The sequence below is a fragment of the Salvelinus alpinus genome, chromosome 7 (genome assembly GCF_045679555.1).
Source record: "Salvelinus alpinus chromosome 7, SLU_Salpinus.1, whole genome shotgun sequence".
Taxonomy (NCBI): Eukaryota; Metazoa; Chordata; class Actinopteri; order Salmoniformes; family Salmonidae; genus Salvelinus; species Salvelinus alpinus.
The window spans coordinates 81,165,184-81,192,756 of NC_092092.1; the positions used below are offsets into that span (position 1 = coordinate 81,165,184).

The following is a 27,573-nucleotide window of genomic DNA, read 5'->3' on the forward strand; positions in this document are numbered from 1 at the left end:
ATGAAAATACTAAATTACAATGAATGCTTTTGAAAATGAAGTACAGTTTTACTGACTGTATAGAAGTGTGATGATATATTTATAGCAAACTTAGACTGAAAAAAATTTGAATTTAAAGTACACTTTTAAAAAGTGTTTAGAAGTGTGATGATATTATATTTATAGTATTCTTAAGATCTACTAGAAAAATAGTATATTTAAGTATACTTGTGATATATAAAAATATTTTTTAAAGATTTGCTTGGGGAAGCGTATACAGAAAGCCTATGTATCATACTGCATGTAAGGCTGACTCATAGCATGTGTTAAACATGGTTAGTGCTCAATAGCCTGTTCACTCACTCCTACAGATGAAAGCCACGTGATGTGAGGTACATAAAGCAGAGACAGACAGACGAACACTTCAGATTATTCATAGAGACACAGCACAGCATGGTGGTTAGTCATCACACTGACAGAACACACACACACACACACACACACACACACACACACACACACACACACACACACACACACACACACACACACACACACACACACACACACACACACACACACACACACACACACACACACACAGGGACCAGACAGCCCACACCTTCCTAATCTCCATGACTGCATCATGACTGCAGGACACGGTCTATTACATAACAGCAACAGGCAGGAAGCAACTAGCTACAGCAGACAGACTACGACTGTGTACCAAATGGCTCCATATTCCCGATTTAGTGCACTATTTCTATGGGCTCTGGTCAAAAGTAGAACACCAAAAAGGCAATAGGGTTCCATTTAGGATGCTGAGGATGCAGACAATAACATTAACTTGGACTGCCATTAATGGGGGCTTACGGCACATCTCTCAGCCAGTCAGACAGACCACAATGGTTATCTTGGTTATTGGTTAAATGAGCTGATAGACTTTTAATTCCCACATTCCCACAGGAGGTGGAAGACAAGAGTGTGTGTGTGTGTGTGTGTGTGTGTGTGTGTGTGTGTGTGTGTGTGTGTGTGTGTGTGTGTGTGTGTGTGTGTGTGTGTGTGTGTGTGTGTGTGTGTGTGTGTGTGTGTGTGTGTGTGTGTGTGTGTGTGTGTGTGTGTGTGTGTGTGTGTGTGTGAGACTCTTCTCCTCCCAGTACAGACCCCAGATCAGCACCATTGGGAGTTGACAGGAGAGAAACAGCCAGCAGCAGGATGGAGTCACAGTAGCAGCAGGATGGAGTCACAGCAGCAGCAGGATGGAGTCACAGCAGCAGCAGGATGGAGTCACAGCAGCAGCAGGATGGAGTCACAGCAGCAGCAGGATGGAGTCACAGTAGCATGATGGAGTCACAGTAGCAGGATGGAGTCACAGTAGCAGCAGGATGGAGTCAAAGCAGCAGCAGGATGGAGTCAAAGCAGCAGCAGGATGGAGTCACAGTAGCATGATGGATTCACAGCAGTAGTAGGCTGGAGTCACAGCAGCAGCAGGATGGAGTCACAGTAGCATGCTGGAGTCACAGCAGCAGCAGGATGGAGTCACAGCAGCAGCAGGATGGAGTCACAGTAGCATGATGGATTCACAGCAGTAGTAGGCTGGAGTCACAGCAGCAGCAGGATGGAGTCACAGCAGCAGCAGGATGGAGTCACAGCAGCAGCAGGATGGAGTCACAGCAGCATGATGGAGTCACAGCAGTAGTAGGATGGAGTCACAGCAGCAGAACAAGGATAAATAGGTCATTATTTTTCTGAAACAGTACTGCAAATCACTAAGAACAGTTTCCTGTATCTACAGAATGAATCATGTTCTCATGTACTAAAAAGTATGTTGAAAGGAGAATTTCAATCGTTTTTATTTAGTCCAGGACTAGGCCTAGTTTGGTTCTGGGAGACCGGCCCATACAGTATTGTGCAAAAGCGTAGTTCATAATTAACATTAGCGTCTCAAGATGTCTAGATACTGTAGAGTACTTCTCACAGCTCCTCTCTTCTGATCCTCCCTCTATTCCCTTTTCATCTATCACTCTGAGCTGTTTATCATGTTTCCTTCTCCTCCGTCAACTGCCTGATCCTCTGCTCTGATTGATTTCTACTGAAAAGTAATGGCTCCACTAGGAGCTGAGTCTAATGGCTCTACTGGGAACTGAGTTTCATGGCTCCACTAGGACCTGAGTCTCATGGCTCCACTAGGACCTGAGTCTAATGGCTCCACTAGGACCTGAGTCTAATGGCTCCACTAGGACCTGAGTCTAATGGCTCCACTAGGACCTGAGTCTAATGGCTCCACTAGGACCTGAGTCTAATGACTCCACTAGGACCTGAGTCTAATGACTCCACTAGGACCTGAGTCTCATGGCTCCACTAGGACCTGAGTCTAATGGCTCCACTAGGACCTGAGTCTCATGGCTCCACTAGGACCTGAGTCTAATGGCTCCACTAGGACCTGAGTCTAATGGCTCCACTAGGACCTGAGTCTCATGGCTCCACTAGGACCTGAGTCTAATGGCTCCACTAGGACCTGAGTCTCATGGCTCCACTAGGACCTGAGTCTAATGGCTCCACTAGGACCTGAGTCTCATGGCTCCACTAGGACCTGAGTCTAATGGCACCACTAGGACCTGAGTCTAATGGCTCCACTAGAACCTGAGTCTAATGACTCCACTAGGACCTGAGTCTCATGGCTCCACTAGGACCTGAGTCTCATGGCTCCACTAGGACCTGAGTCTCATGGCTCCACTAGGACCTGAGTCTCATGGCTCCACTAGGTGGGTGGTTTACTGCTGGCTCTGCCCACTTCTAATGTTCCCTGTCACTGGAGCTCAGCTCCGAGGGGGTAAATCCCATATCACAACGGTACTGTAGATGACGGTCTCTGGACTTCATTGGATTTATGCTTTTGTTTTAGGTTGTGGCCTCGGCTGTGTGACCTCCAAGTACATGATCTGTCCGGAGTCAGAACATTTTTCAAAAACTGTTTCCCAAATGGCGGCTCCTATTTCCAATGTAGTACACTACTTTTTGACCAGGGCCCATAGTGCACCATATTGGTGAATAGGCTGCCAGTTGGGACGACTCTTTGGGTATTAGCCAAGGCTACGCCCGCCCCCCCCGAGGGAATGAACTACGTCCCTAATGACATGCTGTTCCCTACATAGTCCACTACATTTGACCAGTAGGCCATTTGGGACACAAACATGGACTCTTTTTCAGAATTATTATTATTTTTAACTGATGTCACGTTGTTTTGAAGAAATCTTTGTTCAATGACAACTGCAATATCACTTTTAAGCTTAGGATTTTCAATTCATTCTAAAGCAATCATTTTCAATTAGAAATAATCATATTATTTGGATAATAACTGTAGTTGTATTTTGTTCTACGTGGTCTGGAATGGGTTGGAAACCAGCTTGAGGCCTGGTGCATCTTCACTAAACAAAACATGCACGCTTGCATGTACACACACACCCACACACACCCACCCACACCCACACGCGCGCGCACACGCTTGCATGTACACACACACACGCACACACGCTTGCATGTACACACACACGCACACACACACACACACACACACACACACACACACACACACACACACACACACACACACACACACACACACACACACACACACACACACACACACACACACACACACACACACACACACACACACACACACACACGCCGACTGTACTTTGAGCTGAGCAGAGGGCACATATTTCCCACCGTGACTAAGCCAATCTCATTTCAAGTAGAAACTTGTTGTCATCATGTCCTATTGATTATTTCAGAGGGGAAAAAGGCTTTAACAGTTTGTGATTTATTTTGAAACAGGATTTCATCAGATATGGAAACACAACTCACAGCCGTTATCACCTTGTTATTAAACGTCTAGCGTTAACTTTACTGGAGCAGTTTTCTGAACTGAAAAACAATGGAAAGTGTCAAAATGAAAGTGAATATCGGAGGAAAGTAAATGTAGTATTCTGTTCTCAAGAAAACGACAACAAGACCGCTTGTAGGAAGACGTACAACAGAAGCATCAAACAGGAAGAAGCACAGCAACACTTCCTCCTCCGGCTGAACCAACCTGACTGCCTGCACTACACACACTTAGATCACATTACAGGTTGGGGTTCCACTACTTCTAAACTTCCGTCAGGAATAAGTCTGGCACCTTTCGTCAGCATGGCAGGGACTGTGTGTGTGTGTTAATGGTACACAAAACGGTTCTACCCTGGAACCAAAAAACGGTTCTACCCGGAACCCAAAAACGGTTCTACCCGGAACCCAAAAACAGTTCTACCCGGAACTCAAAAACGGTTCTACCCGGAACCCAAAAACGGTTCTACCCGGAACCCAAAAACAGTTCTACCCGGAACTCAAAAACGGTTCTACCCGGAACCCAAAAACGGTTCTACCCGGAACCCAAAAACAGTTCTACCCGGAACTCAAAAGCGGTTCAACACAGACCCAAAAATTGTTCTACCTGGAACCAAAAATGGTTCTACCTGGAACCAAAAGGGGCTCTTCTAAGAAGAGAACCAAAGAACCATTTTGGAAAACTTTTTTTCTAAGAGTGTAGTGCACTACTTTTGACCATGGCCCATAAAGCTCTGGTTAAAAGTAGTGCACTATATAGGGAATAGGGGGCCATTTGGAATGTATCTCAGGTTTCTTAGTCTGTCAGAAGGTTTCCATCACATGGCAAAAGGCAGGACGTACTCAGTACTCAAGCAGAGGAGAGAGAACCTCAAAGCTCATTGTAGGATAACAGGAGGCAACAATTTCAAAACTCTGTCTTTCAAAACCAACTTGTGTCTTTTGTTGGATGTGATTTATAATAAATCCAACACACCTATACAATCTGTCAATCTGTCTTGTTCTGCAGTCTGAGTCTACGCTTGGTGGTTCTGTTAGAGAGAAGACAGTAGGGTGGAATAGCTACTGCAGTGGTTCTGTTAGAGAAGTCAGTAGGGAGGAATAGCTACTGCAGTGGTTCTGTTAGAGAGAAGACAGTAGGGAGGAATAGCTACTGCAGTGGTTCTGTTAGAGAGAAGTCAGTAGGGAGGAATAGCTACTGCAGTGGTTCTGTTAGAGAGAAGTCAGTAGGGAGGAATAGCTACTGCAGTGGTTCTGTTAGAGAGAAGTCAGTAGGGAGGAATAGCTACTGCAGTGGTTCTGTTAGAGAGAAGACAGTAGGGTGGAATAGCTACTGCAGTGGTTCTGTTAGAGAGAAGACAGTAGGGAGGAATAGCTACTGCAGTGGTTCTGTTAGAGAGAAGACAGTAGGGAGGAATAGCTACTGCAGTGGTTCTGTTAGAGAGAAGTCAGTAGGGAGGAATAGCTACTGCAGTGGTTCTGTTAGAGAGAAGTCAGTAGGGAGGAATAGCTACTGCAGTGGTTCTGTTAGAGAGAAGACAGTAGGGTGGAATAGCTACTGCAGTGGTTCTGTTAGAGAGAAGTCAGTAGGGAGGAATAGCTACTGCAGTGGTTCTGTTAGAGAAGTCAGTAGGGAGGAATAGCTACTGCAGTGGTTCTGTTAGAGAGAAGACAGTAGGGAGGAATAGCTACTGCAGTGGTTCTGTTAGAGAGAAGACAGTAGGGAGGAATAGCTACTGCAGTGGTTCTGTTAGAGAGAAGACAGTAGGGAGGAATAGCTACTGCAGTGGTTCTGTTAGAGAGAAGTCAGTAGGGAGGAATAGCTACTGCAGTGGTTCTGTTAGAGAAGTCAGTAGGGAGGAATAGCTACTGCAGTGGTTCTGTTAGAGAGAAGACAGTAGGGAGGAATAGCTACTGCAGTGGTTCTGTTAGAGAGAAGTCAGTAGGGAGGAATAGCTACTGCAGTGGTTCTGTTAGAGAGAAGTCAGTAGGGAGGAATAGCTACTGCAGTGGTTCTGTTAGAGAGAAGACAGTAGGGTGGAATAGCTACTGCAGTGGTTCTGTTAGAGAGAAGTCAGTAGGGAGGAATAGCTACTGCAGTGGTTCTGTTAGAGAAGTCAGTAGGGAGGAATAGCTACTGCAGTGGTTCTGTTAGAGATAAGACAGTAGGGAGGAATAGCTACTGCAGTGGTTCTGTTAGAGAGAAGACAGTAGGGAGGAATAGCTACTGCAGTGGTTCTGTTAGAGAGAAGTCAGTAGGGAGGAATAGCTACTGCAGTGGTTCTGTTAGAGAGAAGACAGTAGGGAGGAATAGCTACTGCAGTGGTTCTGTTAGAGAGAAGTCAGTAGGGAGGATTAGCTACTGCAGTGGTTCTGTTAGAGAGAAGTCAGTAGGGAGGAATAGCTACTGCAGTGGTTCTGTTAGAGAAGACAGTAGGGAGGAATAGCTACTGCAGTGGTTCTGTTAGAGAGAAGTCAGTAGGGAGGAATAGCTACTGCAGTGGTTCTGTTAGAGAGAAGTCAGTAGGGAGGAATAGCTACTGCAGTGGTTCTGTTAGAGAGAAGACAGTAGGGAGGAATAGCTACTGCAGTGGTTCTGTTAGAGAGAAGTCAGTAGGGAGGAATAGCTACTGCAGTGGTTCTGTTAGAGAGAAGACAGTAGGGAGGAATAGCTACTGCAGTGGTTCTGTTAGAGAGAAGACAGTAGGGAGGAATAGCTACTGCAGTGGTTCTGTTAGAGAGAAGTCAGTAGGGAGGAATAGCTACTGCAGTGGTTCTGTTAGAGAGAAGTCAGTAGGGTGGAATAGCTACTGCAGTGGTTCTGTTAGAGAAGACAGTAGGGAGGAATAGCTACTGCAGTGGTTCTGTTAGAGAGAAGTCAGTAGGGAGGAATAGCTACTGCAGTGGTTCTGTTAGAGAGAAGACAGTAGGGAGGAATAGCTACTGCAGTGGTTCTGTTAGAGAGAAGACAGTAGGGAGGAATAGCTACTGCAGTGGTTCTGTTAGAGAGAAGACAGTAGGGAGGAATAGCTACTGCAGTGGTTCTGTTAGAGAGAAGACAGTAGGGTGGAATAGCTACTGCAGTGGTTATGTTAGAGAGAAGACAGTAGGGAGGAATAGCTACTGCAGTGGTTCTGTTAGAGAGAAGACAGTAGGGTGGAATAGCTACTGCAGTGGTTCTGTTAGAGAGAAGTCAGTAGGGAGGAATAGCTACTGCAGTGGTTCTGTTAGAGAGAAGACAGTAGGGTGGAATAGCTACTGCAGTGGTTCTGTTAGAGAGAAGACAGTAGGGTGGAATAGCTACTGCAGTGGTTCTGTTAGAGAGAAGTCAGTAGGGAGGAATAGCTACTGCAGTGGTTCTGTTAGAGAGAAGACAGTAGGGTGGAATAGCTACTGCAGTGGTTCTGTTAGAGAGAAGACAGTAGGGAGGAATAGCTACTGCAGTGGTTCTGTTAGAGAGAAGACAGTAGGGTGGAATAGCTACTGCAGTGGTTCTGTTAGAGAGAAGTCAGTAGGGAGGAATAGCTACTGCAGTGGTTCTGTTAGAGAAGTCAGTAGGGAGGAATAGCTACTGCAGTGGTTCTGTTAGAGAGAAGTCAGTAGGGAGGAATAGCTACTGCAGTGGTTCTGTTAGAGAGAAGACAGTAGGGAGGAATAGCTACTGCAGTGGTTCTGTTAGAGAGAAGACAGTAGGGAGGAATAGCTACTGCAGTGGTTCTGTTAGAGAGAAGTCAGTAGGGAGGAATAGCTACTGCAGTGGTTCTGTTAGAGAGAAGACAGTAGGGAGGAATAGCTACTGCAGTGGTTCTGTTAGAGAGAAGTCAGTAGGGAGGAATAGCTACTGCAGTGGTTCTGTTAGAGAGAAGACAGTAGGGTGGAATAGCTACTGCAGTGGTTCTGTTAGAGAGAAGACAGTAGGGAGGAATAGCTACTGCAGTGGTTCTGTTAGAGAGAAGACAGTAGGGAGGAATAGCTACTGCAGTGGTTCTGTTAGAGAGAAGTCAGTAGGGGGGAATAGCTACTGCAGTGGTTCTGTTAGAGAGAAGTCAGTAGGGAGGAATAGCTACTGCAGTGGTTCTGTTAGAGAAGTCAGTAGGGAGGAATAGCTACTGCAGTGGTTCTGTTAGAGAGAAGTCAGTAGGGAGGAATAGCTACTGCAGTGGTTCTGTTAGAGAGAAGACAGTAGGGTGGAATAGCTACTGCAGTGGTTCTGTTAGAGAGAAGTCAGTAGGGAGGAATAGCTACTGCAGTGGTTCTGTTAGAGAAGTCAGTAGGGAGGAATAGCTACTGCAGTGGTTCTGTTAGAGAGAAGACAGTAGGGAGGAATAGCTACTGCAGTGGTTCTGTTAGAGAGAAGACAGTAGGGAGGAATAGCTACTGCAGTGGTTCTGTTAGAGAGAAGTCAGTAGGGAGGAATAGCTACTGCAGTGGTTCTGTTAGAGAGAAGACAGTAGGGAGGAATAGCTACTGCAGTGGTTCTGTTAGAGAGAAGTCAGTAGGGAGGAATAGCTACTGCAGTGGTTCTGTTAGAGAGAAGTCAGTAGGGAGGAATAGCTACTGCAGTGGTTCTGTTAGAGAAGACAGTAGGGAGGAATAGCTACTGCAGTGGTTCTGTTAGAGAGAAGTCAGTAGGGAGGAATAGCTACTGCAGTGGTTCTGTTAGAGAGAAGTCAGTAGGGAGGAATAGCTACTGCAGTGGTTCTGTTAGAGAGAAGACAGTAGGGAGGAATAGCTACTGCAGTGGTTCTGTTAGAGAGAAGTCAGTAGGGAGGAATAGCTACTGCAGTGGTTCTGTTAGAGAGAAGACAGTAGGGAGGAATAGCTACTGCAGTGGTTCTGTTAGAGAGAAGACAGTAGGGAGGAATAGCTACTGCAGTGGTTCTGTTAGAGAGAAGTCAGTAGGGAGGAATAGCTACTGCAGTGGTTCTGTTAGAGAGAAGTCAGTAGGGTGGAATAGCTACTGCAGTGGTTCTGTTAGAGAAGACAGTAGGGAGGAATAGCTACTGCAGTGGTTCTGTTAGAGAGAAGTCAGTAGGGAGGAATAGCTACTGCAGTGGTTCTGTTAGAGAGAAGACAGTAGGGAGGAATAGCTACTGCAGTGGTTCTGTTAGAGAGAAGACAGTAGGGAGGAATAGCTACTGCAGTGGTTCTGTTAGAGAGAAGACAGTAGGGAGGAATAGCTACTGCAGTGGTTCTGTTAGAGAGAAGACAGTAGGGTGGAATAGCTACTGCAGTGGTTCTGTTAGAGAGAAGACAGTAGGGAGGAATAGCTACTGCAGTGGTTCTGTTAGAGAGAAGACAGTAGGGTGGAATAGCTACTGCAGTGGTTCTGTTAGAGAGAAGTCAGTAGGGAGGAATAGCTACTGCAGTGGTTCTGTTAGAGAGAAGACAGTAGGGTGGAATAGCTACTGCAGTGGTTCTGTTAGAGAGAAGACAGTAGGGTGGAATAGCTACTGCAGTGGTTCTGTTAGAGAGAAGTCAGTAGGGAGGAATAGCTACTGCAGTGGTTCTGTTAGAGAGAAGACAGTAGGGTGGAATAGCTACTGCAGTGGTTCTGTTAGAGAGAAGACAGTAGGGAGGAATAGCTACTGCAGTGGTTCTGTTAGAGAGAAGACAGTAGGGTGGAATAGCTACTGCAGTGGTTCTGTTAGAGAGAAGTCAGTAGGGAGGAATAGCTACTGCAGTGGTTCTGTTAGAGAAGTCAGTAGGGAGGAATAGCTACTGCAGTGGTTCTGTTAGAGAGAAGTCAGTAGGGAGGAATAGCTACTGCAGTGGTTCTGTTAGAGAGAAGACAGTAGGGAGGAATAGCTACTGCAGTGGTTCTGTTAGAGAGAAGACAGTAGGGAGGAATAGCTACTGCAGTGGTTCTGTTAGAGAGAAGTCAGTAGGGAGGAATAGCTACTGCAGTGGTTCTGTTAGAGAGAAGACAGTAGGGAGGAATAGCTACTGCAGTGGTTCTGTTAGAGAGAAGTCAGTAGGGAGGAATAGCTACTGCAGTGGTTCTGTTAGAGAGAAGACAGTAGGGTGGAATAGCTACTGCAGTGGTTCTGTTAGAGAGAAGACAGTAGGGAGGAATAGCTACTGCAGTGGTTCTGTTAGAGAGAAGACAGTAGGGAGGAATAGCTACTGCAGTGGTTCTGTTAGAGAGAAGTCAGTAGGGGGGAATAGCTACTGCAGTGGTTCTGTTAGAGAGAAGTCAGTAGGGAGGAATAGCTACTGCAGTGGTTCTGTTAGAGAAGTCAGTAGGGAGGAATAGCTACTGCAGTGGTTCTGTTAGAGAGAAGTCAGTAGGGAGGAATAGCTACTGCAGTGGTTCTGTTAGAGAGAAGTCAGTAGGGGGGAATAGCTACTGCAGTGGTTCTGTTAGAGAAGACAGTAGGGAGGAATAGCTACTGCAGTGGTTCTGTTAGAGAGAAGTCAGTAGGGAGGAATAGCTACTGCAGTGGTTCTGTTAGAGAGAAGACAGTAGGGAGGAATAGCTACTGCAGTGGTTCTGTTAGAGAGAAGACAGTAGGGAGGAATAGCTACTGCAGTGGTTCTGTTAGAGAGAAGTCAGTAGGGAGGAATAGCTACTGCAGTGGTTCTGTTAGAGAGAAGTCAGTAGGGAGGAATAGCTACTGCAGTGGTTCTGTTAGAGAAGTCAGTAGGGAGGAATAGCTACATTTACATTACATTTAAGTCATTTAGCAGACGCTCTTATCCAGAGCGACTTAGAGAGAAGACAGTAGGGAGGAATAGCTACTGCAGTGGTTCTGTTAGAGAGAAGACAGTAGGGAGGAATAGCTACTGCAGTGGTTCTGTTAGAGAGAAGCCAGTAGGGAGGAATAGCTACTGCAGTGGTTCTGTTAGAGAGAAGACAGTAGGGAGGAATAGCTACTGCAGTGGTTCTGTTAGAGAGAAGACAGTAGGGAGGAATAGCTACTGCAGTGGTTCTGTTAGAGAGAAGACAGTAGGGGGGAATAGCTACTGCAGTGGTTCTGTTAGAGAGAAGACAGTAGGGAGGAATAGCTACTGCAGTGGTTCTGTTAGAGAGAAGACAGTAGGGGGGAATAGCTACTGCAGTGGTTCTGTTAGAGAGAAGACAGTAGGGAGGAATAGCTACTGCAGTGGTTCTGTTAGAGAGAAGTCAGTAGGGAGGAATAGCTACTGCAGTGGTTCTGTTAGAGAGAAGACAGTAGGGAGGAATAGCTACTGCAGTGGTTCTGTTAGAGAGAAGACAGTAGGGAGGAATAGCTACTGCAGTGGTTCTGTTAGAGAAGACAGTAGGGAGGAATAGCTACTGCAGTGGTTCTGTTAGAGAGAAGACAGTAGGGAGGAATAGCTACTGCAGTGGTTCTGTTAGAGAAGACAGTAGGGAGGAATAGCTACTGCAGTGGTTCTGTTAGAGAGAAGTCAGTAGGGAGGAATAGCTACTGCAGTGGTTCTGTTAGAGAGAAGACAGTAGGGAGGAATAGCTACTGCAGTGGTTCTGTTAGAGAGAAGACAGTAGGGAGGAATAGCTACTGCAGTGGTTCTGTTAGAGAGAAGACAGTAGGGGGGAATAGCTACTGCAGTGGTTCTGTTAGAGAGAAGACAGTAGGGTGGAATAGCTACTGCAGTGGTTCTGTTAGAGAGAAGACAGTAGGGGGGAATAGCTACTGCAGTGGTTCTGTTAGAGAGAAGACAGTAGGGAGGAATAGCTACTGCAGTGGTTCTGTTAGAGAGAAGTCAGTAGGGAGGAATAGCTACTGCAGTGGTTCTGTTAGAGAGAAGTCAGTAGGGAGGAATAGCTACTGCAGTGGTTCTGTTAGAGAGAAGACAGTAGGGAGGAATAGCTACTGCAGTGGTTCTGTTAGAGAAGACAGTAGGGAGGAATAGCTACTGCAGTGGTTCTGTTAGAGAGAAGACAGTAGGGGGAAAAAACAAGCAGCTATAGTGGTCATTACCTATGCAAAACACACACACACGGTCATTACCGAGGCAAACCATGTAGTTCAGTTCAGTAGTTGGTAGCTGGTTGACAAACACTGTTTAGGAGGGAAACGGTGAGGGCTTGAGACAGTGTTTATTAGAGGAGGTCTGGAGGAAAATACCTAATGCACTTTTAAATCACTGGCTACTTAGTGTGTGATATGTAGCTGTGTGGAGGTCATTATTCCATTCAGAATGTAAAGCGGTGTTTACCAACCCGGCTAGGGCAGGTGTGGATGACTTGAGGCTATCTCTACCCTCTATCCTTGGCCAAAGAAAAACATTCGTCAAGTTTGTATTTTGTTGTTTACCTCTTTCTCTACTGACAAAATTCAATTCAACAATATCTACTAGCTTAACTAGGGGCTGCTTCAAACACACCTCTCATCTGTGCTCTGTCTGAGACCTGGCTTAACTAGGGGCTGCTTCAAACACACCTCTCATCTGTGCTCTGTCTGAGACCTGATCTTAACTAGGGGTTGCTTCAAACACACCTCTCATCTGTGCTCTGTCTGAGACCTGATCTTAACTAGGGGCTGCTTCAAACACACCTCTCATCTGTGCTCTGTCTGAGACCTGATCTTAACTAGGGGCTGCTTCAAGGCACGGTCAGGTGTGGCTGCATGCCAGACACACCTGTGAAATAAGGAAGTTAAGGTACTAGTGCTGCCCCAGTCAGTCAGTGTAGCCTAGCGTAGCCTAGCCTTAGCTTTATCTGTGAGAGGAAGGGAGGGAGGTGAACTAAGCCCCTGTCAGGAGGCACAGAGACAGGCAGGGAGATCCTGGGATACTCTGAGCTGAGCAGAGCAGGGAGGCACTGGGATACTCTGAGCAGAGCAGGGAGGCACTGGGATACTCTGAGCAGAGCAGGGAGGCACTGGGATACTCTGAGCTGAGCAGGGAGGCACTGGGATACTCTGAGCTGAGCAGAGCAGGGAGGCACTGGGATACTCTGAGCGGACAGAGCAGGGAGTCACTGGGATACTCTGAGTTGAGCAGAGCAGGGAGGCACTGGGATACTCTGAGCTGAGCAGGGGGGCACTGGGATACTCTGAGCTGAGCAGGGGGGCACTGGGATACTCTGAGCTGAGCAGGGAGGCACTGGGATACTCTGAGCTGAGCAGGGAGGCACTGGGATACTCTGAGCTGAGCAGAGCAGGGAGGCACTGGGATACTCTGAGCTGAGCAGGGGGGCACTGGGATACTCTGAGCTGAGCAGGGAGGCACTGGGATACTCTGAGCTGAGCAGGGAGGCACTGGGATACTCTGAGCTGAGCAGGGAGGCACTGGGATACTCTGAGCTGAGCAGGGAGGCACTGGGATACTCTGAGCTGAGCTGAGCAGGGAGATCCTGGGATACTCTGAGTTGAGCAGAGCAGGGAGGCACTGGGATACTCTGAGCGGACAGAGCAGGGAGTCACTGGGATACTCTGAGTTGAGCAGAGCAGGGAGGCACTGGGATACTCTGAGTTGAGCAGAGCAGGGAGGCACTGGGATACTCTGAGCTGAGCAGGGAGTCACTGGGATACTCTGAGCTGAGCAGGGAGGCACTGGGATACTCTGAGCTGAGCAGGGGGGCACTGGGATACTCTGAGCTGAGCAGGGCGGCACTGGGATACTCTGAGCTGAGCAGGGAGGCACTGGGATACTCTGAGCTGAGCTGAGCAAGGAGATCCTGGGATACTCTGAGCTGAGCAGGGAGGCACTGGGATACTCTGAGCAGAGCTGAGCAAGGAGATCCTGGGATACTCTGAGCTGAGCAGAGCAGAGAGGCACTGGGATACTCTGAGCTGAGCAGAGCAGAGAGGCACTGGGATACTCTGAGCTGAGCAGAACAGGGAGGCACTGGGATACTCTGAGCTGAGCAGGGAGGCACTGGGATACTCTGAGCTGAGCAGGGAGGCACTGGGATACTCTGAGCAGAGCAGGGAGGCACTGGGATACTCTGAGCTGAGCTGAGCAAGGAGATCCTGGGATACTCTGAGCTGAGCAGGGAGGCACTGGGATACTCTGAGCTGAGCAGAGCAGAGAGGCACTGGGATACTCTGAGCTGAGCAGAACAGGGAGGCACTGGGATACTCTGAGCTGAGCAGGGAGGCACTGGGATACGCTGAGCTGAGCAGGGAGGCACTGGGATACTCTGAGCAGAGCAGGGAGGCACTGGGATACTCTGAGCTGAGCAGAGCAGGGAGGCACTGGGATACTCTGAGCTGAGCAGGGAGGCACTGGGATACTCTGAGCTGAGCAGAACAGGGAGGCACTGGGATACTCTGAGCTGAGCTGAGCAGGGAGATCCTGGGATACTCTGAGTTGAGCAGAGCAGGGAGGCACTGGGATACTCTGAGCGGACAGAGCAGGGAGTCACTGGGATACTCTGAGTTGAGCAGAGCAGGGAGGCACTGGGATACTCTGAGTTGAGCAGAGCAGGGAGGCACTGGGATACTCTGAGCTGAGCAGGGAGTCACTAGGATACTCTGAGCTGAGCAGGGAGGCACTGGGATACTCTGAGCTGAGCAGGGGGGCACTGGGATACTCTGAGCTGAGCAGGGAGGCACTGGGATACTCTGAGCTGAGCTGAGCAAGGAGATCCTGGGATACTCTGAGCTGAGCAGGGAGGCACTGGGATACTCTGAGCAGAGCTGAGCAAGGAGATCCTGGGATACTCTGAGCTGAGCTGAGCAGGGAGGCACTGGGATACTCTGAGCTGAGCAGGGAGGCACTGGGATACTCTGAGCAGAGCAGGGAGGCACTGGGATACTCTGAGCTGAGCTGAGCAGGGAGGCACTGGGATACTCTGAGCTGAGCAGGGCCAACCTGGACAGAGAGGTCTGACTGGCTCCCAACCTGGACAGAGAGGTCTGACTGGCTCCCAACCTGGACAGAGAGGTCTGACTGGCTGCCAACCTGGACAGAGAGGTCTGACTGGCTCCCACCCTGGACAGAGAGGTCTGACTGGCTGCCAACCTGGACAGAGAGGTCTGACTGGCTGCCAACCTGGACAGAGAGGTCTGACTGGCTTCCAACCTGGACAGAGAGGTCTGACTGGCTGCCAACCTGGACAGAGAGGTCTGACTGGCTCCCACCCTGGACAGAGAGGTCTGACTGGCTGCCAACCTGGACAGAGAGGTCTGACTGGCTGCCAACCTGGACAGAGAGGTCTGACTGGCTTCCAACCTGGACAGAGAGGTCTGACTGGCTGCCAACCTGGACAGAGAGGTCTGAGTGGCTGCCACCCTGGACAGAGAGGTCTGACTGGCTGCCAACCTGGACAGAGAGGTCTGACTGGCTCCCAACCTGGACAGAGAGGTCTGACTGGCTGCCAACCTGGACAGAGAGGTCTGACTGGCTCCCAACCTGGACAGAGAGGTCTGACTGGCTGCCAACCTGGACAGAGAGGTCTGACTGGCTGCCAACCTGGACAGAGAGGTCTGACTGGCTGCCAACCTGGACAGAGAGGTCTGACTGGCTCCCAACCTGGACAGAGAGGTCTGACTGGCTGCCAACCTGGACAGAGAGGTCTGACTGGCTCCCAACCTGGACAGAGAGGTCTGACTGGCTGCCAACCTGGACAGAGAGGTCTGACTGGCTGCCAACCTGGACAGAGAGGTCTGACTGGCTGCCAACCTGGACAGAGAGGTCTGACTGGCTCCCACCCTGGACAGAGAGGTCTGACTGGCTGCCAACCTGGACAGAGAGGTCTGACTGGCTGCCAACCTGGACAGAGAGGTCTGACTGGCTTCCAACCTGGACAGAGAGGTCTGACTGGCTGCCAACCTGGACAGAGAGGTCTGACTGGCTCCCACCCTGGACAGAGAGGTCTGACTGGCTGCCAACCTGGACAGAGAGGTCTGACTGGCTGCCAACCTGGACAGAGAGGTCTGACTGGCTTCCAACCTGGACAGAGAGGTCTGACTGGCTGCCAACCTGGACAGAGAGGTCTGAGTGGCTGCCACCCTGGACAGAGAGGTCTGACTGGCTGCCAACCTGGACAGAGAGGTCTGACTGGCTCCCAACCTGGACAGAGAGGTCTGACTGGCTGCCAACCTGGACAGAGAGGTCTGACTGGCTCCCAACCTGGACAGAGAGGTCTGACTGGCTGCCAACCTGGACAGAGAGGTCTGACTGGCTGCCAACCTGGACAGAGAGGTCTGACTGGCTGCCAACCTGGACAGAGAGGTCTGACTGGCTCCCAACCTGGACAGAGAGGTCTGACTGGCTGCCAACCTGGACAGAGAGGTCTGACTGGCTCCCAACCTGGACAGAGAGGTCTGACTGGCTGCCAACCTGGACAGAGAGGTCTGACTGGCTGCCAACCTGGACAGAGAGGTCTGACTGGCTGCCAACCTGGACAGAGAGGTCTGACTGGCTGCAAACCTGGACAGAGAGGTCTGACTGGCTCCCAACCTGGACAGAGAGGTCTGACTGGCTGCCAACCTGGACAGAGAGGTCTGACTGGCTCCCAACCTGGACAGAGAGGTCTGACTGGCTTCCAACCTGGACAGAGAGGTCTGACTGGCTGCCAACCTGGACAGAGAGGTCTGACTGGCTGCCAACCTGGACAGAGAGGTCTGACTGGCTGCCAACCTGGACAGAGAGGTCTGACTGGCTGCCAACCTGGACAGAGAGGTCTGACTGGCTCCCAACCTGGACAGAGAAGTCTGACTGGCTGCCAACCTGGACAGAGAGGTCTGACTGGCTCCCAACCTGGACAGAGAGGCCTGACTGGCTGCCAACCTGGACAGAGAGGTCTGACTGGCTGCCAACCTGGACAGAGAGGTCTGACTGGCTGCCAACCTGGACAGAGAGGTCTGACTGGCTCCCAACCTGGACAGAGAGGTCTGACTGGCTCCCAACCTGGACAGAGAGGTCTGACTGGCTTCCAACCTGGACAGAGAGGTCTGACTGGCTGCCAACCTGGACAGAGAGGTCTGACTGGCTGCCAACCTGGACAGAGAGGTCTGACTGGCTGCCAACCTGGACAGAGAGGTCTGACTGGCTGCCAACCTGGACAGAGAGGTCTGACTGGCTCCCAACCTGGACAGAGAGGTCTGACTGGCTGCCAACCTGGACAGAGAGGTCTGACTGGCTGCCAACCTGGACAGAGAGGTCTGACTGGCTGCCAACCTGGACAGAGAGGTCTGACTGGCTCCCAACCTGGACAGAGAGGTCTGACTGGCTGCCAACCTGGACAGAGAGGTCTGACTGGCTGCCAACCTGGACAGAGAGGTCTGACTGGCTGCCAACCTGGACAGAGAGGTCTGACTGGCTGCCAACCTGGACAGAGAGGTCTGACTGGCTCCCAACCTGGACAGAGAGGTCTGACTGGCTCCCAACCTGGACAGAGAGGTCTGACTGGCTCCCAACCTGGACATAGCACAGGGAGACAGCTAAACAAAGCTCCAGCCACAGTCACCTAAATGTGTATGAACCTACACTGTTAGACTGCCACCTGGATGACAGAAGGTGAGGGTTCTGTCTCTCTCACAGCAAGATCTGTTCTCAGTTGGACTGAATGGAAGTGGGATAGAGGGAGAGAGAGGAGAGAGGGATAGAGAGGGAGAGAGGGATAGAGAGGGAGAGAGGGATAGAGAGGGAGAGAGAGAGAGAGAGAGAAGAGAGAGACTGTTTTGGTATTTAGAGGGAGTTAGAAATTGCATTCAGGGGTAGAGAGGGAGAGATACTGTAGATCCTGCTGTGTGGCTGACTGGAGCTAAAAATAGAGCTGTGTGTATGTGCGTGTGCATGTGTGTGTGACCAGTGAGTGTGTGTGTGTGTGTGTTTGTGTGCGTGCTCGTGCGTGCTCGTGTGTGCGTGTGTGCGTGTGCGTGTGCGCGTGTGTGTGTGTGTGTGTGTGTGTGTGAAGACAGAAGAGAGAAGATGTACCTGTGCGTTCCAGCCTACTTATCAGCAAAGCCTTGGGCGAAAAGCAGGAGGGAGCTGGAGAGAGAGAGAGATACAAATTGATGGAAAGTGGTGTTGGGGGAAAAACATATGACATTATAAAATCCATGTACACAAACAACCAGTGCGCGGTTAAAATTGGCAAAAAACACACACATTTCTTTCCACAGGTCCGTGGGGTGAGACAGGGATGCAGCTTAAGCCCCACCCTCTTCAGCATATATATCAACGAATTGGCGAGGGCACTAGAACAGTCTGCAGCACCCGGCCTCACCCTACTAGAATCTGAAGTCAAATGTCTACTGTTTGCTGATGATCTGGTGCTTCTGTCACCAACCAAGGAGGGCCTACAGCAGCACCTAGATCATCTGCACAGATTCTGTCAAACCTGGGCCCTGACAGTAAATCTCAGTAACACCAAAATAATGGTGTTCCAAAAAAGGTCCAGTTGCCAGGACCACAAATACAAATTCCATCTAGACACCGTTGCCCTAGAGCACACAAAAAACGATACATACCTCGGCCTAAATATCAATGCCACAGGTAACTTCCACAAAGCTGTGAATGATATAAGAGAGAAGGCAAGAAGGGCATTCTATGCCATCAAAAGGAACATAAAATTAGACATACCAATTAGGATCTGGCTAAAAATACTTGAATCAGTTATAGAACCCATTTCCCTTTATGGTTCTGAGGTCTGGGGTCCGCTCACCAACCAAGAATTCACTAAATGTGACAAACACCAACTCTGCATGCAGAATTCTGCAAAAATATCCTCTGTGTACAACGTAAAAGACCAAATAATGCATGCAGAGCAGAATTAGGCCGATACCCGCTAATGATCAAAATCCAGAAAAGAGCCGTTAAATTCTACAACCACCTAAAAGGAAGAGATTCCCAAACCTTCCATAACAAAGCCATCAGCCATCACCTACAGAGAGATGAACCTGGAGAAGAGCCCCCTAAGCAAGCTGGTCCTGGGGCTCTGTTCACAAACAAAAACAGACCCCACAGAACCTGAGGACAGTAACACAATTAGACCCAACCAAAGGAGAAAACAAAAAGAGAATTACTTGACACATTGGAAAGAATTAACAAAAGAACAGAGCAAACTAGAATGCTATTTGGTCCTAAACAGAGAGTACACAGTGGCAGAATACCTGACCACTGTGACTGACCCAAAATTAAGGAAGTCTTTGACTATGTACAGACTCAGTGAGCATAGCTTTGATATTATTCTTATTGAAAAATGTTTTAACCTTTATTTAACTAGGCAAGTCAGTTAAGAACAAATTCTTATTTTCAACGATGGCCTAGGAACAGTGGGTTAACTGCCTTGTTCAGGGGCAGAACAACAGATTTGTATCTTGTCAGCTCAGGGAATCGATCTAGCAACCTTTTGGTTACGAGTCCAATGCTCTAACCACTACAATTGTCTATTGAGAAAGGCCGTCGTCCTGACAGAGCTGGTGTAACTGAGTCAGGTTGGTAGGCCTCCTTGCTCGCACACGCTTTTTCAGTTCTACCCACAAATGTTCTATAGGATTGAGGTCAGGGCTTTGTGATGGCCACTCCAATACCTTGACTTTGTTGTCCTTATTAAGCCATTTTGCCACAACTTTGGAAGTATGCTTGGAGTCTTCTTCCTTGCTGAGCGGCCTTTCAAGTTATGTCGATATGGGACTCGTTTTACTGTGGATATAGATACTTTTGTACCTGTTTCCTCCAGCATCTTCACAAGGTCCTTTGCTGTTGTTCTGGGACTGATTTGCACTTTTCGTACCAAAGTATGTTCATCTCTAGGAGACAGAACGCATCTCCTTCCTGAGAGGTATAACGGCTGCGTGGTCCCATGGTGTTTATACTTGCGTACTATTGTTTGTACAGATGAACGTGGTACTTTCAGGCCTTTGGTAAATGCTCCCAAGAATGAACCAGACTTGTGGAGGTCTACCATTTTTTTCCTGAGGTCTTGGCCATGATGTCAAGCACAGAGGCACTGAGTTTGAAGGTAGGCCTTGAAATACATCCACAGGTACACCTCCAATTGACTCAAATTATGTCAATTAGCCTATCAGAAGCTTCTAAAGCCATGACATACTTTTCTGGAATTTTCCAAGCTGTTTAAAGGCACAGTCAATTTAGTGTATGTTAACTTCTGACCCACTGGAATTGTGATACAATGAATTATAAGTGAAATCATCTGTCTGTAAACAATTGTTGGAAAAATGACTTGTGTCATGCACAAAGTAGATGTCCTAACCGACTATAGTTTGTTAACAAGAAATGTGTGGAGTGGTTGAAAAACAAGTTTTAATGACTCCAACCTAAGTGTACGTAAACTTCCGACTTCAACTGTATGTTTCCCATGCCAACAAAGCCTTTAAATTGAATTGAGAGAAAGGGGGGATAATAAGAGAATATGTAAGATTAGAGTGCAAAGTCAGTCTGCACCGAACACCGACAATCATTAAACTGTTAGCTAGCTGCACACCTGCTGTTCAGAGAGCCTCTGTTCCTGCCTCTCCGACACTACACAGACAATCAGCAGTTCTAAACACCTCTCTCTCCCTCTATCTATATAGCTATCTCTCCATCTCTCCCTCTATCTATATAGCTATCTCTCTATCTCTCCCTCTATCTATATAGCTATCTCTCTCCCTCTATCTATATAGTTATCCCTCTATCTCTCCCTCTATCTATATAGCTATCTCTCCATCTCTCTCTCTATCTATATAGTTATCTCTCCCTCTATCTATATAGTTATCTCTCCATCTCTCCCTCTATCTATATAGTTATCTCTCTATCTCTCTCTCTCCCTCTATCTATATAGTTATCTCTCCATCTCTCCCTCTATCTATATAGTTATCTCTCCATCTCTCCCTCTATCTATATAGTTATCTCTCCATCTCTCCCTCTATCTATATAGTTATCTCTCTCTCTCTCCCTCTATCTATATAGTTATCTCTCCATCTCTCTATATAGTTATCTCTCCATCTCTCCCTCTATCTATATAGTTATCTCTCTATCTCTCCCTCCCCCTCTATCTATATAGCTATCTCTCTATCTCTCTATATATATAGCTATCTCTCTATCTCTCTCCCTCTATCTATATAGCTATCTCTCTATCTCTCTCTCTCCCTCTATCTATATAGCTATCTCTCTCCCTCTATCTATATAGTTATCTCTCCATCTCTCCCTCTATCTATATAGTTATCTCTCTATCTCTCCCTCTATCTATATAGTTATCTCTCCATCTCTCCCTCTATCTATATAGTTATCTCTCTATCTCTCCCTCTATCTATATAGTTATCTCTCTATCTCTCTCCATCTATCTATATAGCTATCTCTCCCTCTATCTATATAGTTCTCTCCCTCTATCTATATAGCTATCTCTCTATCTCTATCTATATAGCTATCTCTCTATCTCTCTCCCTCTATCTATATAGTTATCTCTCTATCTCTCTCTCCCTCTATCTATATAGCTATCTCTCTATCTCTCTCCATCTATCTATATAGCTATCTCTCTATCTCTCTCCCTCTATCTATATAGCTATCTCTCTATCTCTCTCCCTCTATCTATATAGCTATCTCTCCATCTCTCCCTCTATCTATATAGCTATCTCTCTATCTCTCTCCCTCTATCTATATAGCTATCTCTCTATCTCTCTCCCTCTATCTATATAGCTATCTCTCCATCTCTCCCTCTATCTATATAGCTATCTCTCTATCTCTCTCCCTCTATCTATATAGCTCTCTCTCTCTCTCTCTCTGTTACACAGTCACTCAGCAGGCAGGCAGCAGGTCTAGTAAACAGCCTGTTACAGTCACTCAGCAGGTCTAGTTAACAGCCTGTTACAGTCACTCAGCAGGTCTAGTAAACTGCCTGTTACACAGTCACTCAGCAGGTCTAGTAAACAGCCTGTTACACAGTCACTCAGCAGGAAGCAGGTCTAGTAAACAGCCTGTTACACATTCACTCAGCAGGTCTAGTAAACAGCCTGTTACACAGTCACTCAGCAGGTCTAGTAAACAGCCTGTTACACAGTCACTCAGCAGGCAGCAGGTCTAGTAAACAGCCTGTTACAGTCACTCAGCAGGTCTAGTACACAGCCTGTTACACAGTCACTCAGCAGGCAGCAGGTCTAGTAAACTGCCTGTTACACAGTCACTCAGCAGGTCTAGTAAACAGCCTGTTACACAGTCACTCAGCAGGCAGCAGGTCTAGTAAACAGCCTGTTACACAGTCACTCAGCAGGTCTAGTAAACAGCCTGTTACACAGTCACTCAGCAGGTCTAGTAAACTGCCTGTTACATAGTCACTCAGCAGGTCTAGTAAACTGCCTGTTACACAGTCACTCAGCAGGTCTAGTAAACTGCCTGTTACACAGTCACTCAGCAGGTCTAGTAAACAGCCTGTTTCACAGTCACTCAGCAGGTCTAGTCAACAGCATGTTACACAGTCACTCAGCAGGCAGGCAGCAGGTCTAGTAAACAGCCTGTTTCACAGTCACTCAGCAGGTCTAGTAAACAGCCTGTTACACAGTCACTCAGCAGGCAGCAGGTCTAGTAAACAGCCTGTTACACAGTCACTCAGCAGGTCTAGTAAACAGCCTGTTACACAGTCACTCAGCAGGTCTAGTAAACTGCCTGTTACACAGTCACTCAGCAGGTCTAGTAAACAGCCTGTTACACAGTCACTCAGCAGGCAGCAGGTCTAGTAAACAGCCTGTTACAGTCACTCAGCAGGTCTAGTAAACAGCCTGTTACACAGTCACTCAGCAGGCAGCAGGTCTAGTAAACTGCCTGTTACACAGTCACTCAGCAGGTCTAGTAAACAGCCTGTTACACAGTCACTCAGCAGGCAGCAGGTCTAGTAAACAGCCTGTTACACAGTCACTCAGCAGGTCTAGTAAACAGCCTGTTACACAGTCACTCAGCAGGTCTAGTAAACAGCCTGTTACACAGTCACTCAGCAGGTCTAGTAAACAGCCTGTTACACAGTCACTCAGCAGGTCTAGTAAACAGCCTGTTACACAGTCACTCAGCAGGTCTAGTAAACAGCCTGTTACAGTCACTCAGCAGGTCTAGTAAACAGCCTGTTACACAGTCACTCAGCAGGTCTAGTAAACTGCCTGTTACACAGTCACTCAGCAGGTCTAGTAAACAGCCTGTTTCACAGTCACTCAGCAGGTCTAGTCAACAGCATGTTACACAGTCACTCAGCAGGCAGGCAGCAGGTCTAGTAAACAGCCTGTTACACAGTCACTCAGCAGACAGGCAGCAGGTCTAGTAAACAGCCTGTTTCACAGTCACTCAGCAGGTCTAGTAAACAGCCTGTTACACAGTCACTCAGCAGGTCTAGTCAACAGCCTGTTACACAGTCACTCAGCAGGCAGGCAGCAGGTCTAGTAAACAGCCTGTTACACAGTCACTCAGCAGGTCTAGTCAACAGCCTGTTACACAGTCACTCAGCAGGCAGGCAGCAGGTCTAGTAAACAGCATGTTACACAGTCACTCAGCAGGCAGGCAGCAGGTCTAGTAAACAGCCTGTTACACAGTCACTCAGCAGGCAGGCAGCAGGTCTAGTAAACAGCATGTTACACAGTCACTCAGCAGGCAGGCAGCAGGTCTAGTAAACAGCCTGTTACACAGTCACTCAGCAGGCAGGCAGCAGGTCTAGTAAACAGCATGTTACACAGTCACTCAGCAGTCACTCAGCAGGTCTAGTAAACTGCCTGTTACACAGTCACTCAGCAGGTCTAGTAAACAGCCTGTTACACAGTCACTCAGCAGTCACTCAGCAGGTCTAGTAAACTGCCTGTTACACAGTCACTCAGCAGGTCTAGTAAACAGCCTGTTACACAGTCACTCAGCAGGCAGGCAGCAGGTCTAGTAAACAGCATGTTACACAGTCACTCAGCAGTCACTCAGCAGGTCTAGTAAACTGCCTGTTACACAGTCACTCAGCAGGTCTAGTAAACAGCCTGTTACACAGTCACTCAGCAGGCAGGCAGCAGGTCTAGTAAACAGCCTGTTACACAGTCACTCAGCAGGCAGGCAGCAGGTCTAGTAAACAGCATGTTACACAGTCACTCAGCAGTCACTCAGCAGGTCTAGTAAACTGCCTGTTACACAGTCACTCAGCAGGTCTAGTAAACAGCCTGTTACACAGTCACTCAGCAGGCAGGCAGCAGGTCTAGTAAACAGCCTGTTACACAGTCACTCAGCAGGCAGGCAGCAGGTCTAGTAAACAGCCTGTTACACAGTCACTCAGCAGGCAGGCAGCAGGTCTAGTAAACAGCCTGTTACACAGTCACTCAGCAGGCAGGCAGCAGGTCTAGTAAACAGCCTGTTACACAGTCACTCAGCAGGCAGGCAGCAGGTCTAGTAAACAGCCTGTTACACAGTCACTCAGCAGGCAGGCAGCAGGTCTAGTAAACAGCCTGTTACACAGTCACTCAGCAGGCAGGCAGCAGGTCTAGTCAACAGCCTGTTACACAGTCACTCAGCAGGCAGGCAGCAGGTCTAGTCAACAGCCTGTTACACAGTCACTCAGCAGGCAGGCAGCAGGTCTAGTAAACAGCCTGTTACACAGTCACTCAGCAGGCAGGCAGCAGGTCTAGTAAACAGCCTGTTACACAGTCACTCAGCAGGCAGGCAGCAGGTCTAGTAAACAGCCTGTTACACAGTCACTCAGCAGGCAGGCAGCAGGTCTAGTAAACTGCCTGTTACGGGGGGGGGGGCAATATACAATTACCTTCAGAAACCCGCCAAGCAATGGATGGCTCCTCAAATCAAAAGTCTTGTGATTGTCTCCACCCCCCACCAGGTATCTCCTACTTTCCCCTATTATCCTCTGTGTAATTTATACCTGCGTTTTCTGTCTGTCTGTTGCCAGTTCGTCTTGTTCTGTCAGGTCTTACCAGCGTGTTTCCCGTTTTCCCCAGTTCGGTAGTTCTTGTTTTCTAGTCTTCCCTGGTTCCGACCTTTCTGCCTGTACTGACCCTGAGCCTGACCCTGACCCTGACCCTGACCCTGAGCCTTACCCTGACCCTGACCCTGACCCTGAGCCTGACCCTGACCCTGAGCCTTACCCTGACCCTGAGCCTTACCCTGAGCCTTACCCTGACCCTGAGCCTTACCCTGAGCCTGACCCTGAGCCTGAGCCTTACCCTGACCCTGAGCCTTACCCTGAGCCTGAGCCTGACCCTGAGCCTGCCACTCATTCTGTCCCTGATTGGACTACGAACCTCTGCCTGCCCTCGACCTGCACTTTTGTCTGCCACTTTGTTATAATAAATATTCTGAGAACCCGAACTATCCACCTCCTATGTCTGCATCTGGGTCATATCCTGAGTCGGGATACTCAGCTCAGCAAGCTTCACTGAAGGGTTTGACAAAGCACTGAGGAACAACATAATGGCTGTGTCCCAAATGACCATTACAAGGACATCACTATCTCCAAAACGTTAGTCAAGCCTATGAGCCAATTCTGACAGACACAAACCCTATTAGTTCTAGTGGTGTTGGGGAAGAATGTAATGCCTCCACTTTGTTGGAGGTACAATGGAATACAGCCACTTTAACAATAGCATTGGTTAGTAAAACGCCTTCAATGCCAGGAACAAGGTCAGAAGGGATTTGTAGAGAGTGAGACTGATTCATCCCCCCAAAAATGGTTCAATGTGGAGGAGTGGTTGGCAACAAAAAAACACACAAAAAACACTGACAAATGTAGGTGTATAATAACAAGAAGATATGAAGAAAAAAACAATTTAGGCTGGGATAAAGTGACTTGAATTAAATCCTGACCTAAATCTGAACACAAAATAATTCAAATCAAATCAAATCAAATTTTATTAGTCACATACACATGGTTAGCAGATGTTAATGCGAGTGTAGCGAAATGCTTGTGCTTCTAGTTCCGACAATGCAGTAATAACCAACAAGTAATCTAACCTAACAATTCCACAACTACTACCTTATACACACACACAAGTGTAAAGGGATAAAGAATATGTACATAAAGATATATGAATGAGTGGTGGTACAGAACGGCATGGCAAGATGCAGTAGATGGTATAGAGTACGGTATATACATATGAGATGAGTACTGTAGGGTATGTAAACATAAAGTGGCATAGTTTAAAGTGGCTAGTGGTACATGTATTACATAAAGATGGCAAGATGCAGTAGATGATATAGAGTACAGTATATACATATGAGATGGGTAATGTAGGGTATGTAAACATTATATTAAGTGGCAGTGTTTAAAGTGGCTAGTGGTACATTTTTACATAATTTCCATCAATTCCCATTTTTAAAGTGGCTGGAGTTGAGTCAGTATGTTGGCAGCGGCCGCTAAATGTTAGTGGTGGCTGTTTAACAGTCTGATGGCCTTGAGATAGAAGCTGTTTTTCAGTCTCTCGGTCCCTGCTTTGATGCACCTGTACTGACCTCGCCTTCTGGATGATAGCGGGGTGAACAGGCAGTGGCTTGGGTGGTTGTTGTCCTTGATGATCTTTATGGCCTTCCTGTGACATCGGGTGGTGTAGGTGTCCTGGAGGGCAGGTAGTTTGCCCCCGGTGATGCGTTCTGCAGACCTCACTACCCTCTGGAGAGCCTTACGGTTGTGGGCGGAGCAGTTGCCGTACCAGGCGGTGATACAGCCCGACAGGATGCTCTCGATTGTGCATCTGTAGAAGTTTGTGAGTGCTTTTGGTGACAAGCCGAATTTCTTCAGCCTCCTGAGGTTGAAGAGGCGCTGCTGCGCCTTCTTCACAACGCTGTCTGTGTGGGTGGACCAATTCAGTTTGTCCGTGATGTGTACACCGAGGAACTTAAAACTTTCCACCTTCTCCACTACTGACCCGTTGATGTGGATAGGGGGGTGCTCCCTCTGCTGTTTCCTGAAGTCCACAATCATCTCCTTTGTTTTGTTGACGTTGAGTGTGAGGTTATTTTCCTGACACCACACTCCGAGGGCCCTCACCTCCTCCCTGTAGGCCGTCTCGTCGTTGTTGGTAATCAAGCCTACCACTGTAGTGTCATCCGCAAACTTGATGATTGAGTTGGAGGCGTGCATGGCCACGCAGTCGTGGGTGAACAGGGAGTACAGGAGAGGGCTCAGAACGCACCCTTGTGGGGCCCCAGTGTTGAGGATCAGCGGGGTGGAGATGTTGTTACCTACCCTCACCACCTGGGGGCGGCCCGTCAGGAAGTCCAGGACCCAGTTGCACAGGGCGGGGTCGAGACCCAGGGTCTCGAGCTTGATGACGAGTTTGGAGGGTACTATGGTGTTAAATGCTGAGCTGTAATCGATGAACAGCATTCTCACATGGGTATTCCTCTTGTCCAGATGGGTTAGGGCAGTGTGCAGTGTGGTTGCGATTGCGTCGTCTGTGGACCTATTGGGTCGGTAAGCAAATTGGAGTGGGTCTAGGGTGTCCGGTAGGGTGGAGGTGATATGGTCCTTGACTAGTCTCTCAAAGCACTTCATGATGACGGAAGTGAGTGCTACGGGGCGGTAGTCGTTTAGCTCAGTTACCTTAGCTTTCTTGGGAACAGGAACAATGGTGGCCCTCTTGAAGCATGTGGGAACAGCAGACTGGGATAAGGATTGATTGAATATGTCCGTAAACACACCAGCCAGCTGGTCTGCGCATGCTCTGAGGACGCGGCTGGGAATGCCGTCTGGGCCTGCAGCCTTGCGAGGGTTAACACGTTTAAATGTTTTACTCACCTCGGCTGCAGTGAAGGAGAGCCCGCAGGTTTTGGTAGCGGGCCGTGTCAGTGGCACTGTATTGTCCTCAAAGCGGGCAAAAAAGTTGTTTAGCCTGTCTGGGAGCAAGA

General features: G+C 48.4%; 2 protein-coding genes across 2 annotated transcripts in view; both read right to left on the reverse strand.

The window, feature by feature from the left end:
• The window catches only part of LOC139581764 (probable E3 ubiquitin-protein ligase MID2), a 348,833-nt gene that overhangs the window by 236,526 nt on the left and 84,734 nt on the right, over positions 1–27,573 (reverse strand). The window contains exon 2 of the mRNA XM_071411908.1: positions 17,701–17,754. The gene's annotated coding sequence lies outside the window, so the exon portion shown is untranslated. The remainder of the gene's footprint in view (positions 1–17,700; positions 17,755–27,573) is intronic.
• The window catches only part of LOC139581949 (pneumococcal serine-rich repeat protein-like), an 83,974-nt gene continuing 68,959 nt past the window's right edge, over positions 12,559–27,573 (reverse strand). The window contains exons 3-6 of the mRNA XM_071412137.1: positions 14,261–17,181; positions 13,602–14,157; positions 13,317–13,507; positions 12,559–13,213 (exon numbers count right to left, since the gene is read on the reverse strand). Of these exons, the coding sequence (XP_071268238.1) occupies positions 12,559–13,213; positions 13,317–13,507; positions 13,602–14,157; positions 14,261–17,181 (4,323 nt within the window). The remainder of the gene's footprint in view (positions 13,214–13,316; positions 13,508–13,601; positions 14,158–14,260; positions 17,182–27,573) is intronic.